The sequence below is a fragment of the Calidris pugnax genome, unplaced genomic scaffold (assembly GCF_001431845.1).
Source record: "Calidris pugnax isolate Ruff unplaced genomic scaffold, ASM143184v1 scaffold25, whole genome shotgun sequence".
NCBI lineage: Eukaryota > Metazoa > Chordata > Aves > Charadriiformes > Scolopacidae > Calidris > Calidris pugnax.
The window spans coordinates 10930597-10945647 of record NW_015090805.1 but is presented as its reverse complement, the minus strand read 5'-3'; the positions used below and the strand labels follow the sequence as shown (position 1 = coordinate 10945647).

The 15051-nt window shown below is 45.2% G+C and overlaps 1 protein-coding gene across 5 annotated transcripts in view; it reads right to left on the bottom strand.

The window, feature by feature from the left end:
• Window positions 1-8840: 8840 nt before the first annotated feature.
• APP (amyloid beta (A4) precursor protein) overlaps window positions 8841-15051 on the bottom strand; it is a 183901-nt gene continuing 177690 nt past the window's right edge. For all 5 annotated transcript variants that reach the window (XM_014938124.1, XM_014938126.1, XM_014938125.1 and 2 more), the window contains one exon: window positions 8841-10123. In XM_014938124.1, coding sequence (XP_014793610.1) covers window positions 10022-10123 — 102 coding nt within the window. In that variant the 3' untranslated portion in view covers window positions 8841-10021. The remainder of the gene's footprint in view (window positions 10124-15051) is intronic.

Genomic DNA, 15051 nt, shown 5'->3' with positions numbered 1-15051 from the left:
TACAGACCTGCGGACCTCAAAGAGCTCTCAATTATTTCAAAATAGGAATAGTAGTAGCATTTTCTGCCTTCCTTTCCAGCCTGCAAGAGAAATTGATTAGGTATCATTTGTGCTTGTGGTTTTGCATTGCTATTGTGCTAAGAAATAGCACAATAGTGCTGGAGGGGAACAGATTTAGATTGGAGATTAGGAGAGGGTTCTTCACTGTGAGGGTGGTGGAGCACTGGAACAGGTTGCCCAGGGAGGTGGTTGAGGCCCCATCCCTGGAGATATTCAAGGACAGGCTCAATGAGGCCCTGGGCAACCTGGTCTAGTTGGGGGTGTCCCTGCTGACTGCGGGGGGGTCGGACTAGATGACCTTTGGAGGTCCCTTTCGGCCTGGGCAATTCTATGATTCTATGAACAGTTTACTGGAGAAAAAGTGAACCTTCGTGCTCACATCTGAGACTAAAACCCTGACTCTTGATGTCTTGCCTGTATCTAGGCATTGTATTTAGAACAAGTGTGCATTTTAGGTATGCTAACTTGGTAAGATTTCAGACACAAAATGGCTTGCTTTCACAAGCATGCTGTGGAAGTGCCGGGTTTTTTTTTTAAGGGTAATTTTATAACCACAAAAGAGCAATGTGATCTTTTGCTCTGTGTCGGCCTCAGCAGCATTAGGGATTTCATTCGGGCTGATGATGGACTGGACTAATCTCACAAGTATCTCACCTTGCGTTTCCACCGCAGCATCACAAACAGGCTGTGGCCCGTGTGACTGCAGCCGAGAGATGTGAGTGTAACTGCGAGGTCCTGAAATGGGGAGGCAGATAAGAATGCATAATATATTGGAGTCTCAGGATCTTGCGTTGCTCAAGCACATGTTTTGAATGCATAGGACTGCTAATGCTGCAGAATGCTCCTTCTTTTCAACTAAAGTTGTTACAGCTCTCACATGTTGCTATAAAAACCATATGCCAGGGCTTGTGATTTTAGGCAGATCAATAGAAGACCGATGTGCATAAAAGCTGTGTTTTTTTTTATTTTTATTTTTTAATGTGCTTGGCTCCCAAGCCTCAGATGAGGTCTTACAGTCAGGATAATGATTGGAAAGCCCTCTAGAGCAAACCAGCAAGAAAAACTGAGGATGTGGGTGTTTATTCCATATCCTCAGGGCTTCAGAGCTCTGTCTCTGCTTCCTCTTAAAGTAGGGCAATAAATCCTTCCCAGAAAGTAGGTTTGTATGTCTCCTCCTTCCAGAAACTGTGCAAGGTTTAATATTCTGCTCATAAAGTACAGTTGAGGTTTTTGCTCTTCATTTATTTTATATTAAACTGACTTTTAACACAGAACTCCACAACTTCCTCTACCTGGATGAAAAAAAAAAAACAACAATCCACCCCTCATGACTACCTTACAGGAACTTTCTTAGGCTCTTTTTTCTCCCAGGCTTAGTTAACTTGATGCTGTAAGATGGCACAAGCTGAGCAGAATAGCCTCCTCCCAGTGCTGAACAGCCACCTCACTGTGTAGGTGGGATGGTCTGTTGGGATAAGTGGGAAAATATGTCTGAAACCTCTGCAGCTGAGGAGTTGAGTCCTCTTGTGTCCGATATGCTGAGGAAGGCTCCTGACACTGAGCTCTGTCACTAGAAAATAATGATGGCCCCAAGATACCCAAGTTGGTAGGTGGCCATGGGGCTGATCCTGCACTTGAGGAAAAATAGGAAGGAAACTCCTTGCTTCCTCAGCACATCTGCCTGCAGCCTGGTGGTGAGGGGTGGGCAGCGCCAAGTCTCATCGCTTCCTTCTACCTCTTCTGTCCCAGGAGCAGTGCTGTAAAGCCACAGGCATCTTCCCAGAACGGGATTTATGTGGCCTTACTGCAAGGGAGCCTGGAGTTCAGATCTGAAAGCTGAATCCACCTTCAGTCTGCATTTATATTGTTTAGATCTAGCCATGAGCTCAGTAGCAACTTCAACTAAAATCATACTGATTCCCAGTTCTTTAATATTGCCAGGAGGATAGAGATGGTGGGAGTTCTGAGGAATCTGCAGAATTACCATTCTTATTTGCATTATGTTGTTTAACCATTATGTTTAAGCCTGATATTATTTGATAAAAATCATGCTCAGAATGATGATTCAGTCCTCTGGTGGGACTGGTATATGTTCAGCCAAATTAAAGAGAGCTTATTCTCAGACATATCGCTTGCCTAAAAGCGCCGGGTATTATTTTAATGATTCTGTGTCACAAATCTGTGTCTGCATTAAAATATCAAGGTAGACCAAAGGCAGTAGCAGTTACCTTGTCTAGGCACACTCTGTTGTGGTATAACAAGGAGAGCCTATATGCCTGCATCCCATCAAAGCCCCATCTGGCACTGCTGTATTCTAGACATGCCTATCTGGACCAGGTGTTGTGGATGTTAAATGTTTGCATGAGGTTTGCACTAGCTACTGTACACTCAGTCACTAGCCCCCTTCGAGAAGTCCTGAGAAAGAGAAACTGCTGGGGGAGAACACGGTGGACACCTAGAAAATCTCTAGGAGTGCTGAAAGGACAAGCAGAGATCAATCCCTCGGTGCTTCTTGCAGCACAAGAACTAGGGAGCATCAAATAAAATTACCATGTGAAAGGTTGAAAACAAGCAAAAAGAGATGGTTCTCCACAAACACCTGTTCAGGCTGTCAGAGGATGCTAAATTGTATGTTGGCTTAAGAGTGGCTAGGCAGGTTGTGGAAAAGACCTTTACTCAGGGGAATTAAATACAAAACCACTATCTCTGGGTCAGGCAGATTCTCTGAGCCACAACTTTTATATAAGGCACGAAGAATACCCACAGAAAACAGCACTGCAAGCTTGCTGTGCTCCTACACTCTTCTCCAGCCTTCTGGTTTTGGTCACCGTGGGAAGCAGGATGCAGGGTTTAGGTGGACCTTTGTTTTGACACTGTATATATCCATTTATGTGTTTCTGCTGTTCCTTATTCTTCCTGTTCTCCTCTGGGTTGGCTTAGGAGAGCCTTGGTCATGCCACTGCTGTATAGGGAAAATTGGGCTTTTCTCTATTTTGAGTCTCCATTGGAGGCTTTGGGAAGTGTCCTCTGGTCCCTGCTTAGGGCACTGATTATGCATTGAAGAGGATCAGGGTGGGGTGTTGGTTGTTTTCTGTATAAACTATGGATCATAAGTGGGATTGGGATGATGGATGAGATCTTTTTGTGGCTCCAGGTGTTTGTTTCTCTCAGAAGAGGCTGAGAATTTCTCCTTGAACATGAGCCTTTACTGTGCCCCAGTGTCAATAGATTTGATAGAAGATGCCCTGATACCCTCTCTGGATCAGGCCAGAACTGGGCTTCTGTTGTTGGTAAACAGCAGAGGGAGGTTTGACCACCCTTCCTTGAAGGAAAGCAACTCTTTGCTGCCTGTCATCAGCTTGCTCCTCCTGACTTCCCCTTCATTTATGGGGGATTTTAAGGATAACACATATCCTGGGGCATTGAATAGAGAGTTTAGTTCTCTATATCTAGCTTTTATATACCTTTTTTATACCAATCATGTAAATTTAGGCTTTGCAAAATGCAGGCTGTTGACTGTTAAACTCTTTTGGCTACTGAATTTTGGCAGCCCACAAACTTTCATAGCCGCCTTTCTAGCAATGCTATTGGCAAAACCAGCCAAGTGCTTTGGCAGTGCAGGTTTTCTAGGCCAGAAAAACAAAAGATGAACCTTGCAACACTTTGTACGGGTAATGGGTACAAATGATATTTAAATAAGACTGGGCTAATTGCAGCTCAGTCTTTTGCTGCTCATTGTTTATGATGTCAGCTCTGGGGAGACTTTATTCTGTTGCAAATAAGGAAGATCATACCTGCAAGGCAGGTGATGATTATCTTTTGTAGTCCTGTGCCAGAGAGCACCAGCAGAGGACCAGGAGCTCCTTAATCACTCCCTGGGTGCTAAAGCCAGTTTGGCCATGGTTCAGCTTCCTTACAATGCCAATCAGCAGAGTCCCTCCAGGTGGTCACTGGGCAGCACGCATGCAAGACATGCAGTAAGACTCCAGGCCATACTCCTGCTGGTATCATAGAATCATAGAATGTTTTTTTGGAAGGGACTAGACCAGGTTGCTCAAAGGCCCATCCAGCCTGGTCTTGAACACCTCCAGGGATGAGGCATCCCCAACTTCCCTGGGCAACCTGTTCCAGTGCTTCACCACCCTCACAGTAAAGAATTTCTTCCTAATATTTAATCTAAATCTACCCTCTTCCAGTTTGAAGCCACTACCCATCATCCTATCACTACATGCCCTTGTAAAAAGTCCCTCTCTGGCTTTCTTGTAGGCCCCCTTCGCATACTGGAGGTGTCCCCAGAGTGGTATGGTATTGTAACATCTAACTTGTCATTACCGGGCTGGATCCCAGCCAGCGTGCAATGGTGGTGCATCCCCATGTTGCCTGAACATTGCAGTTCCCCCCCGGCTGTGACCCTGAGCTGTTAACTCTCAGCAAAGGACCAGCATATTCGACATGGCCAGTGTGGGCCACCACAGCCACATGGCAGGTTGAAGCACAGAGTTCAGTGCTCTCCCTCCAGGCAGCTCTCATAGGGGTTCCTGGGGCCTGCAGTTCCAGGAGCTTCATTGGAGCTGGGTGCCTCATGGACATCAGTGCCTGTTCCTGGTGAGCAGCAGCTGCCTGCTCCCAGAGCCACCAGGCTGAGGACCTCCACATCCCACTGTCCTGGGGCTGCCCAGCATGACCCACGGCAGGTATGGCATCATCCCCAAGGCCCAGCCAGCTTCCTAGCACATAAAAAAATATATAAAAATAGACCTGTCCAAAGGACTCTGGAAATGCTACTGTGTGTCCGGAGCTTGGTTCCCTCCTGCCGGCCTGTCAGGGACCACTGCTGGCTGTAGCTCGGGATTTAGACTGGACATTAGGAAACAATTCTTCACAGAGAGAGTGGTCGGGCATTGGAATAGGCTGCCCAGGGAGGTGGTCGTGTTTAAGAACTGTTTAGATGTGGTGTTGGGGCATATGGTGTAGGGGAGAACTTTAGAGTAGGGTAGATGGTTGGACTTGATGATCCCGAGGGTCTCTTCCAGCCTAGATGATTCTGTGATTCTGTGATTTGTCCCATCTCTGCCCAGGGGCTGGAGGGGGTGTAAGGCTTTTTCCATAAATAGAGAGGCAGCATATAATATAAATGGGCCTTTGTCCATTTCTCCTGAGCACTCATCCTAACGAAATGGAGAAAAGATCTCACACTTGAAATGCTCTCCAGAGCTATAGCCTGAAGTAGCACTTTGGCATAGTTAGATGGATTTGGTGTGGTGATCAGGGACTCAAAGTAGCCATAATTACCATAGCCCATTTTAGACCAGCATCATCATCACTGCTATGTCCAGGATCTGCTTCCTGTGGGTGCTGGTCAGTCCCTGCTGAGAGGAGTCTGCCCTCTGCCAGCTTAATTATTTATTTATATATATTTATTTTTACCTATTAGCAATGTTTTGAAAGAAAAATGTCTACCTTTTGCTCCAGGTGATATCTGATCTGAAATTGGCGTGGATGTTTTCCTTCACAGAGCTACCCTAGAGAAACTGGGTCACAAACTCAGGAGGAAATAGCTAGGGAGACTTGTTCTCTAATTCAGTGTCCAAATTCAACTGTGTTTTAACTAAGAATCACGTGAAAGCCAGAATATTTTATTACCACTATATAAATCTCAATGCTTATATTTGGAACCTTAAAAGATTTTTCTGTATAGTCAGCCAAGTAAATTTCCCGGGATTGCAGAAAGTTGCAGGGAAGATTTACTGCTTGCTGCTTCTCAGAAGGAGGTGGAAGAGAGAATTACTGGGAGGCAGAAAGAGCAAAGAGCCATCCTGGCCTGACCAAATCAAGACCCTCACTTTCCAAGCAGTGGAAAAATTGCAGAAGAACACAACCAGGATGCTGCACACAGCATTATTTGTAATCTGTTCGCATATGTCATTAGGATATTTTCAGTCTTGCTGCCTGGAGGCATTTTAACAGTAGCTTACCCACCACCCACAAAATCCATTAGTTTAAACAGTAAAAATGAGCCATTTGGGCCATTTGGCTACACAGCAATGGCCTTAAAATTGCTTTGGTAAGTGCAGATATAATGAGGATGGAGACTTCGGAGCTGTGCAAGGATCGTGACAGGCTTAATGGAAAAAACAGCCACTGCGAATTGTTCTCTGTAAGGGCACCAACCGGGCCTCCGTTTGCTTTTCCTAGACCACCCTGCAGCTGGAAACCCTAATTTAGCCAGAGGCAGGTACTGAGCACAGAGCGTGAGATGCGTGTGCACGTTTTTCAGGGTGGCTCTTCTATAGCACATTCCTGGTAATGTTCACCTTGCACCTCGTACTTGCTCATCGGAGTGGGTTTGTGCAAACCGAGATGGGGACTGCCAGCATCTTTGGAAGCCAGCAGGTGTGTGAGTGGCCGAGGAGGTTGGAGTTGGCCTTCATCCCTGCCTGGAATTGCCCCCCCTTGCCGGGGACCACCCTCATCAGCTCTGCCAGCGCTCCCTAACCCCGTTCCATCAAAATATCTCAGCCTAGAAAACTTTTCCCATTAGATGTACCAACACAATAGCCAGGGATATTTTTGTTTTCGTTATTTCCTCCCCCTAAGAGTAATTTCCCTGAGGCTGGGGAGTGGAATTTTGTTTCTAGTCCGTAGCTGCATATAACTGCCCCACCCGGTTTATTGCTGAAGTGGATGATGCCCCATCAATCCTGCACTTGGAAGCGAGGTGCTTAGCTATGGTCCTCTGTCAGCCTTGCTATTTTATGAGCCTGGCAAAATGTTTTTATTCACTCCTAATGCAATCTTTTCACAATAAGGAGGTTGTATGGCTAGAGACAGGCAGGAGGCTGCCCCAGTAACCTGGGAGCTGGGATAAATGGCCTGGCAGCTTTCAGGGCTGCAGCCATCTTGAAGCTTCAGGAACTTTTTTCACCCCTTGTGCTTGAGGTGCCCATCAAGGTGTGCAGTTATTGCCTGTCTTTCAGGGTTGTGTCTGTGCAGAGGGAATCGTAAAAACTGATCGCTTAATCACTGCATAAAACTAGAGTGATTCATTAGCAGTTGTTCCATGAGTAGCAAGAGCAGCACCAGTGTCTCACCAGACAAATAACCCTGCACCAGGAAGCTTGACTGTCTGGAAATCACTGTTCCAAGTAATTGCATTTTTCTGTAACTGGGATTGCATGGGATTATGGTATTATAAATGGGATTTGCTCTAAAGGCCAGTAGTCCTCTGTATCTTATGGAATACTCCAGCTTCTGCTAAAATGAATTTTCATAATGCTCCTTTAATGAGAGTGGCACTAAATTGAATTACAACCTGCCTTCCCCCTGAGGTGGGATTTTTTTTTTTCTAGGATACTGGACATGTGCACAGAAGACAGTCTTCCCTTCTAGGGGTTATGTGTGACCTATGTAACAAGACATACACAAACAGACAGGAGCCTAACCCTAAATATTTGTGAAACAAAACATTTTTGGTTCTTGCAGAGCAATTTCGGGCCTGAAGGCCTCTGTGCTCCACCACCCATTGTTCTGGCCTGGCTTTAAAACCAGAGATGGTAAGCCCTCTGGGGACATTCTGCTAATTCTTTATAAAACACTGGTACTCCAGGGCACGTAGGGCTTTCATCCCTTAAACTGAATTCCCTGGATATAGCAGAGATGGGAGAGCAAATGGAATGAGCACATGGTTGGTGACAGGCAGGGGGAAGCTCTGTGGTTTTTCCTGCTACTGGTTCAGAGCAGCAGGTGCCTCTTGATGAGCAGCAGGATGTCCTGGCTGTCCCCTCAGTGAATGAGCGTACCTCTCTGGCAGCTGGCTAGCCTGGCTGCCTCCCAGGCTGGCAAACTGGCCAAACAGGTGAGGTTTTGTGGAAGATCATGGTTGGGGAAGAGGGACAAGTCAGTAGAAGAGGGCTGGCAGCTGTCCTCTTGTCTTAGTAGAGGTCTGGAGCGACTCGTTCCCCTTCCCGAGCTGTGCAGCCCTGCTGCAGCCACGTGTCGTCTCGCTGAGGAGACAAACGCCACAGGAGATGGCTGGATTCTGCCATAGCTTGCAGATAAAATGAATTATCAAGAAGCTTTCCCTGGACATAGAGCTTGCTGTCTTCATTCTGCTCCTAGCTCTCCTTCCTCAGGCCTACTTTAGTTAATCTGGTTGTTACAGAGAAAGAGTAATTAGCTTTCTTTTTCATGCAACATGCACCTCTAGTTTTAGCTCATAACCATTATTGGCTTCAACAACTATCTTGAAGCTCAACCTGAGAGGTCCTTGCTATGAGCTGGGTACAGAGGCCACCTTGAAGACCGCTGTGGTCTCACCTCTCGGCAGGTGAGCCCCATGGTGTGGGTTACTGTGCTCTCCCTGTGCTGCAGAGAAGCCCAAGGGTTGAAGGAACCTCTCAGTTGGGCTTCCAGCTGGCAAGGGGCAGAAGGTGGCGGGCTGGGGTTTACATACCACAGCTCACTAATGGCTTTGCCCCCTTCTCACAGCTTTTGGGAAAAAAAATTACTGCTGATGCCATTTTAGTCCTCCTGGGCACCCGCTGCCATGGCGCACAGTACCAGGCTGGATGGTCTTGCAGCCCAGGAGGCTCCTCCTTGCGCTCACTGATGAGGGAGGTCGCTGGGCACTGGTCCCACAGGAAGGTGACAGCAGTGGTGGTGAGAGAAGAGCTTGCTTGCAGGTTGCTCCTGGGGATGGGCAGGGAGGCAGGAGGGTCACTGAGCCCCCTGACTGAGCGAGGGTGGCTGGTCGGCACAGAAACACACCACCACAACGGGGCTCCTCCAGGAATGTATTTATTTACATTAAAACACTATTATACAAACTGAAAGAATAAAAGGAAGAAGAAGAAGGAGAAAAGAAAAAAAAAAAAGAGACATCATCTTAGAGGGGCAAATGGGCCAAAGTCAGTGCCCCTCACACCCCCCATGCCTCGCTGCCACCCTCTTGCTGCTCTGGTCCAACTGCAAGTGCTGTGATCTGTGTAGGAAAATCCCTTCCCAACCCTCTCTCAGTGTGAACATCCATGTTTGCTGTTTCAGTGGCTTTCAGAAATCCTTCTTTTCTGCCTCCAAAGAAAACTCTTGCCCAAACGTTTTTTTTCTTAATTTATTTATGTAACACAGTGTAGAAAGCTATCAATTCATAAGCAATGGTTCTGTACAATCATCCTGCAGAGGATCCCTGTTAATTTTCGACCAGCAGGCACTTTTCCCCCCCAAGAAGTGCTCACAATTAACAGGGATTCTTTTTAATATTTTTTTTTAAGATCAAAAAGATACATGGAAAAGAAAATAAAGTTTACCTTTCAATGCCTAAAGTGTGCACATAAAACAGGCACAAAGAAACGAATGTGTATTCCCATGATTTCTACGTCACTAATACAGCAGGAGCAACAATCTGTACAATAAAATGCAGCTGCAGAGGAAAAGAATTTCAGTAACTCATCTGGAATACTTTTTAAAAAATGTTGTTTTACTTTAAAATGCATAGTGATCAGAAAAAAACGCTCAGCAAAGAGAAGCAGCTAACCCCCACAGACACAGAAAGCATCCCCCATCAATTCTTAAAGCATATTTCAATTAGGACTTAATTTTTGTCACAAATCACAAGAATAATATACAACTGGCTAAAGGAGCTACATGATAAATAATTGGGAAAGAGAATCTATCCATGCACTAGTTAAATACAGCTAACCTCTTTACAGTACACAAAAAACATTCATTAATAATGTAGTGTAAAGACTGAAATGTAAAGAGAAAGAGAGAGAAAATACATTACTGATTTTATTAATTCAAGTTCAGGCATCTACTTGTGTTACAGCACAGCTGTCAAAAGGCGAGAATGAGTAAATAATAAAACAGAGTGTTTTTCTTTCTTTCCACATTATTCTATAACTGAACACCAATGGGCAGTGAAGCAATCATTCTGCTGTCCAACTCATGAGGCTGCTGTGGTGTCCTAGTTCTGCATCTGTTCAAAGAACTTGTAGGTGGGATTTTCATAGCCATTCTGCTGCATCTTGGAAAGGTGGCGCTCCTCTGGTGTCACCGCAGCATCCACCTGCCAAGAGAAGAAACAACCAGGGTCAGATTCTTGCTTAATTCACAACACAACCCACATTTCCCCACTTTACAACCCACATTTCCCCACTTTACAGCCAACACAGCGTGTACCCTTTCCTGTGCATTCAGGCAGAAAGCATCATCTGAAACGCAAGACAGAGTTTATTTTGACAGGTTCTTCCTTACCCATCTCCCCACCCTTTTTTTTTTTTAAAACTAAGAGCAATATTGTTTGGGCCCAACCTCAGTCCAAATGTCGTAAGAAAATCGAAAATAAAGGTGGCTGGGAAGCCATGGGGATACTTCTCCACTAGAGAGAGTATTAAACCTAGTACCTAGAGGCTGTAACATTGTCCGAAGAGACAGCTATTTCTGAAAACTCTTCTAAGTTACCATAGGGCAGGTCTGTGAGTGGCCTCAAGAATGAAATCAAGAGACAGCACTGCACTCAGCAATAAATGAGAAGCCAGCAAACAGCTTTAAAGAGCAACTTGCAAGAGATGGCCCTTTCAGCTTGGAGAGGCACAGTACACTTTTTGGACAGAGTAATACACAGGCAAGGATAAGGCAACAGGAACAATTCTGCAACTCATTTTTTTGCTGCAAGACTTCAAAGCCAGCTGGTCAAACTCAGCAGTTTGAGTCTCCCCCCATTATTAGGTCTCCTCCCAGGATATATATCGGTATATGTACTTGGGATCAACTACATCTCAAAAGGAAAGAAAAAGCTCACTAAAAAGCTGAAGGAAGTGGCCTGAGACTGCCTTCTGTCCACCCTGTACTCCCAGATCCATTGCCGATGCCGTGGTCTCAAGACCAAGAAGAACTAATTGGAAAAAATGAGGGTAGCAAGGAAACACCAGAGTAGCCAGGCACAAGCTGACAAAAAACCAATCCTCTTGCACTCACGGAAACAGAACTGCTCTGGCCCCAAGGATGACTTTGCTTCAGTTTAGTGACAAAAGCTTGACGTGTCTGCACTGGTTTAAGTATTTCTACTTAACAAAAATTGACCTTTCTTGATTACTTGGAAGACAGGCATAAAGACGGCTCAGTCAAGGCTTGTCCATTGAATACCTGCTGCTCCACAAATTATTTTCTTCCTTCACTGAACATTACAGTAATATAAAAGTCCATCAAATTAGAGTGGGTGAGAACAGTATCTAAATGTTAATTAGGTATTTCACCTCTGCTGTAATACAGCTCAATAGCTGCTGTGTGTTCAAAACCTACTATATCCTGGCTGTCTTGCTAACCACCTATGAAAACGGAGCTAAGAAAGTCTGCTTGTCAGCTATTTCATTTGATATCAGATACATCCAGTGTTTGACAGCTCTTAAGAAAAAAGGCAAAAAGTGAATTGTACACTGTCAAAAAATTAAAATCAGGAAGGTGCATAAGACTCTACACTATCAGGTATGAACATTTTCCTGTGGCTTCCTGTAAGCGATGACCTTTAGGAAAAACAGCCATTTACTTTTAGCACAAAAATAGCCCTTTGGATAATGGAAAGGGTATTCTCTCAAGAAGTCATATATATAGCAGGCTAACTTACTCTAACCTGTCAATAAAAAAGCAAGGGAGAAGTACTTAAGGCTGATACTCATTTTAAATCTACTCTATAATACTGGAAATAACTCAGCTTAGTGAGGACAGACTGTGACCTTAGCTGGGTTGTTATCTGATACCCCGGAGAAAGATTAAAGGTATGTTCTTCCATGCTTGGGACAAATGCACACAATTCAGCTTATTTTTGCAGCCGTTCTTTCATTGCAGTAGGTTATACCACAGCAGCACCACCTCTCCCACAGTACCAGCCAGAAAATAAGCTCCTCTCAGAGCCATCTTCACTCTTCATGTTCTTTTTATTTGTTACTGTGGAGAAGAAATGGTTCTCTGTGTGGCCTGTGCGTTGGACTGCTCAGATGAACTGCTAACCCCAAATCTGATCTGTTTTCATACCTGTGCCCCTTCCAAATCTCCTTGGCGATGTTCCAATTCTCAAATTGCACTTTCAGTCAACACTGTGTCTTCCATCAAATCAATTTCTTATGCAATAATTGCGTATTTTTGTGAAATGCCTAACTTCACGGATAACATACTGCTTTTACTTGAAAGCTATTGTGAAACTCTGCATATCTAGGAGTCCTGAGCCTTCCAGCCTTGACTCCTGCCGGCAGGGAACAGGATGCCCGGCAGGAAGGACCACTGGGCTGAGCTGACACAGTGCTCCCTGTCTTTCTGATTCTGCAATATAACTTGGCCTTTTTGCTGTTAAAATACTGCCATTCAAAGTCCGTCTTTTCTCTCTCTCAAGTTGCACTTGCACAGACTAATTCTCCTGCACAACAAACCCCAAATCCATCTATTTCTTCACGTCCTGCAACACGCTCCTGGGCAGTGAGATCCTATTTAGGGAGATGGCGCTCTTGCTTTAAACTGCTCTTTCCAGATTCCCCTTGTTTTAGAAATTAGAGGGAAAAATGCATAATCTTTTCCTTTCCCTGCCCTCCTCCCTCTCCAGAAGTGACAAAACCTTTTTTTTTTTTTTCTACTGAAAGATGCAAGTTTGCCCTGGCCAGCCCACATGAGTGGTGAGTGCCCAGTGCTCAGCTTGGCTCTCAGCGATCGTGTTGGCCCATCAAGGAGAGGAGAACCCCTGGGAATTTCACAGGCTGTCCCCACTTCAACTCCTACACCCAAACATCCCCCAGACCTCTCTGTACAACTCCGTGCAGAGAGGGCAGCGGCGGGGCTGGGCGAGAGGCAGTGAGAGCTGCCCCAACCCACAGCACACACCTCTGCAACTGTCTCCAGGGGCCGGGTTGCCTCCTGCTGCTTTACCTGTCCTTATGAGACTTATGAGAATAAGTCTTATGAGGAGAGGCTGAGGGAGCTGGGGCTATTCAGTCTGGAGAAGAGGAGGCTGAGGGGAGACCTTATTGCTCTCTGCAACTACCTGAAAGGAGGGTGTAGAGAGATGGGGATCAGTCTCTTTTCTCAAGTCACAGGCGACAGGACAAGAAGAAATGGCCTCAAGTTGCGCCAGGGGAGGTTCAGGCTGGATATTAGGAAAAATTTTTTCACTGAAAGGGTTATCAGGCATTGGAATGGGCTGCCCAGGGAAGTGGTTGAGGCACCATCCCTGGAGGTGTTCAAAAGACGGGTTGATGTAGTGCTGAGAGATATGGTTTAGTGATGATGCTCCTTGTTTGTTGTGTGGGTGTCTTTTTTTGTCAGTTAGGTTGACGGTTGGACAAGATGATCTTTAACCTAGAAGATTCTGTGATTCTGTGATTCTGAGAAGGATATACACTGAATCAACTTCTGACGATTCCTTGATGCTGCTGCCGTTCGGCAGAGCGCTTGGTTTTGATGCAAGTAATTGGTATAACAGCAGCAGGTCCTAACAAACCCAAATTCCACACAGGTTTTGTACAAACTTGTAAAAGACCTAATCCCTACCCTGAGGACCATGCAAATGTAACAGTGTTAACTATTTCCACTGTGACAATGTCGCCGTGTGCCATCTGCTGCTGCTCCAGGTGTCGCTAACGTGGCTGTGAAGGGAAGAGCAAAGCAGGGAAAATGGCAAGTGTTCCTGCAGCATTTTCAGCACTTACAGAAAATAGGAATACACAGCAAGTGTAGGGGAAAAAACACTCTTCCTTTCATTCTTGAAGGGGCTGCTGTAGCATCAAGTGAGCCCTGGTTGTTGTGCACCACACTACCACGCTACAGAGTATCTGGTGCTTCTCCAAATCAAGAAATGAGAGCCTCTCAATTCACAACTAAACCCACCAACAGAGTATCTGGTGCTTCTCCAAATCAAGAAACAAGAGCCTCTCAATACACAACTAAACCCACCAGACTTACAGAAAATAGGAATACACAGCAAGTGTAGGGGAAAAAACACTCTTCCTTTCATTCTTGAAGGGGCTGCTGTAGCATCAAGTGAGCCCTGGTTGTTGTGCACCACACTACCACGCTACAGAGTATCTGGTGCTTCTCCAAATCAAGAAACAAGAGCCTCTCAATACACAACTAAACCCACCAGAGATTCTCTTCTAGCATGAAATTAAAGCGCAATATAAAACTCTCAGGTTGAGGAATCAGGGGTCTCTCTGTACCAATACATGCCTGAAAGCATCTTCCTTTCTAGGAAGCTCCCTGCCCTAGGCTGGGATGCAAAGGAGGGGTACGCCAGAACCTGTGCTGTGCTCCTTCATATTTAGTCTCCAAACAACACTGCATTGAACTCTGTCACCCGTTTTAGCTTAAGCCTCCCACTCAGCACTTCTTATTCAGGACTAGAAGATGTGATAAGCACACAGCATAACCTGCTCCTGGGAAAGAAACAGGGTAAGGCAACCACATAAACAAAAAAGAATCAAAGGAAGTGCAAGGCAGAAGAGACTAAAAAATTGACAAGAAACTAGAGAAACTTGGAAGAAAATCAGGGAGGAGAAAGATATTAGGAAAAAATATGAGGACGGACAGTAAAATCAGAGTGAATTTTTAACACTCTTGCACAATATTCCATATAAAAAATCTCACTTTGATAAAACTAGTTTATAGTGAAAGTCCAATAACCTCTGAAATATTACATTTATAGACGAAAGGGATTTATTGAGGCTCCTGCTTGCAGTCTTAGTCAATTTTTTTTTTTAATTTCCTCTTTAGCCTTTAAAATTACTAGTGTCAGTACTTCCTCTCCTTCCAGTAGCTCTCTGCCGCAGGGTAATCCATCTCTCCACCAACCTACGTGCACTATTGCTCCTCCTGAATGTCTTGTCTTCTACTCACTTCTACCCATTTCGACTCTGCCAAACTCTTCCTCTCGTTCCTTGCAACTTCTGTCCCAGGTATTGCTCTGCCAAGTGACATGCCTTGAACCCGATTATCTCCTTGTCAGTAAATCCCTAA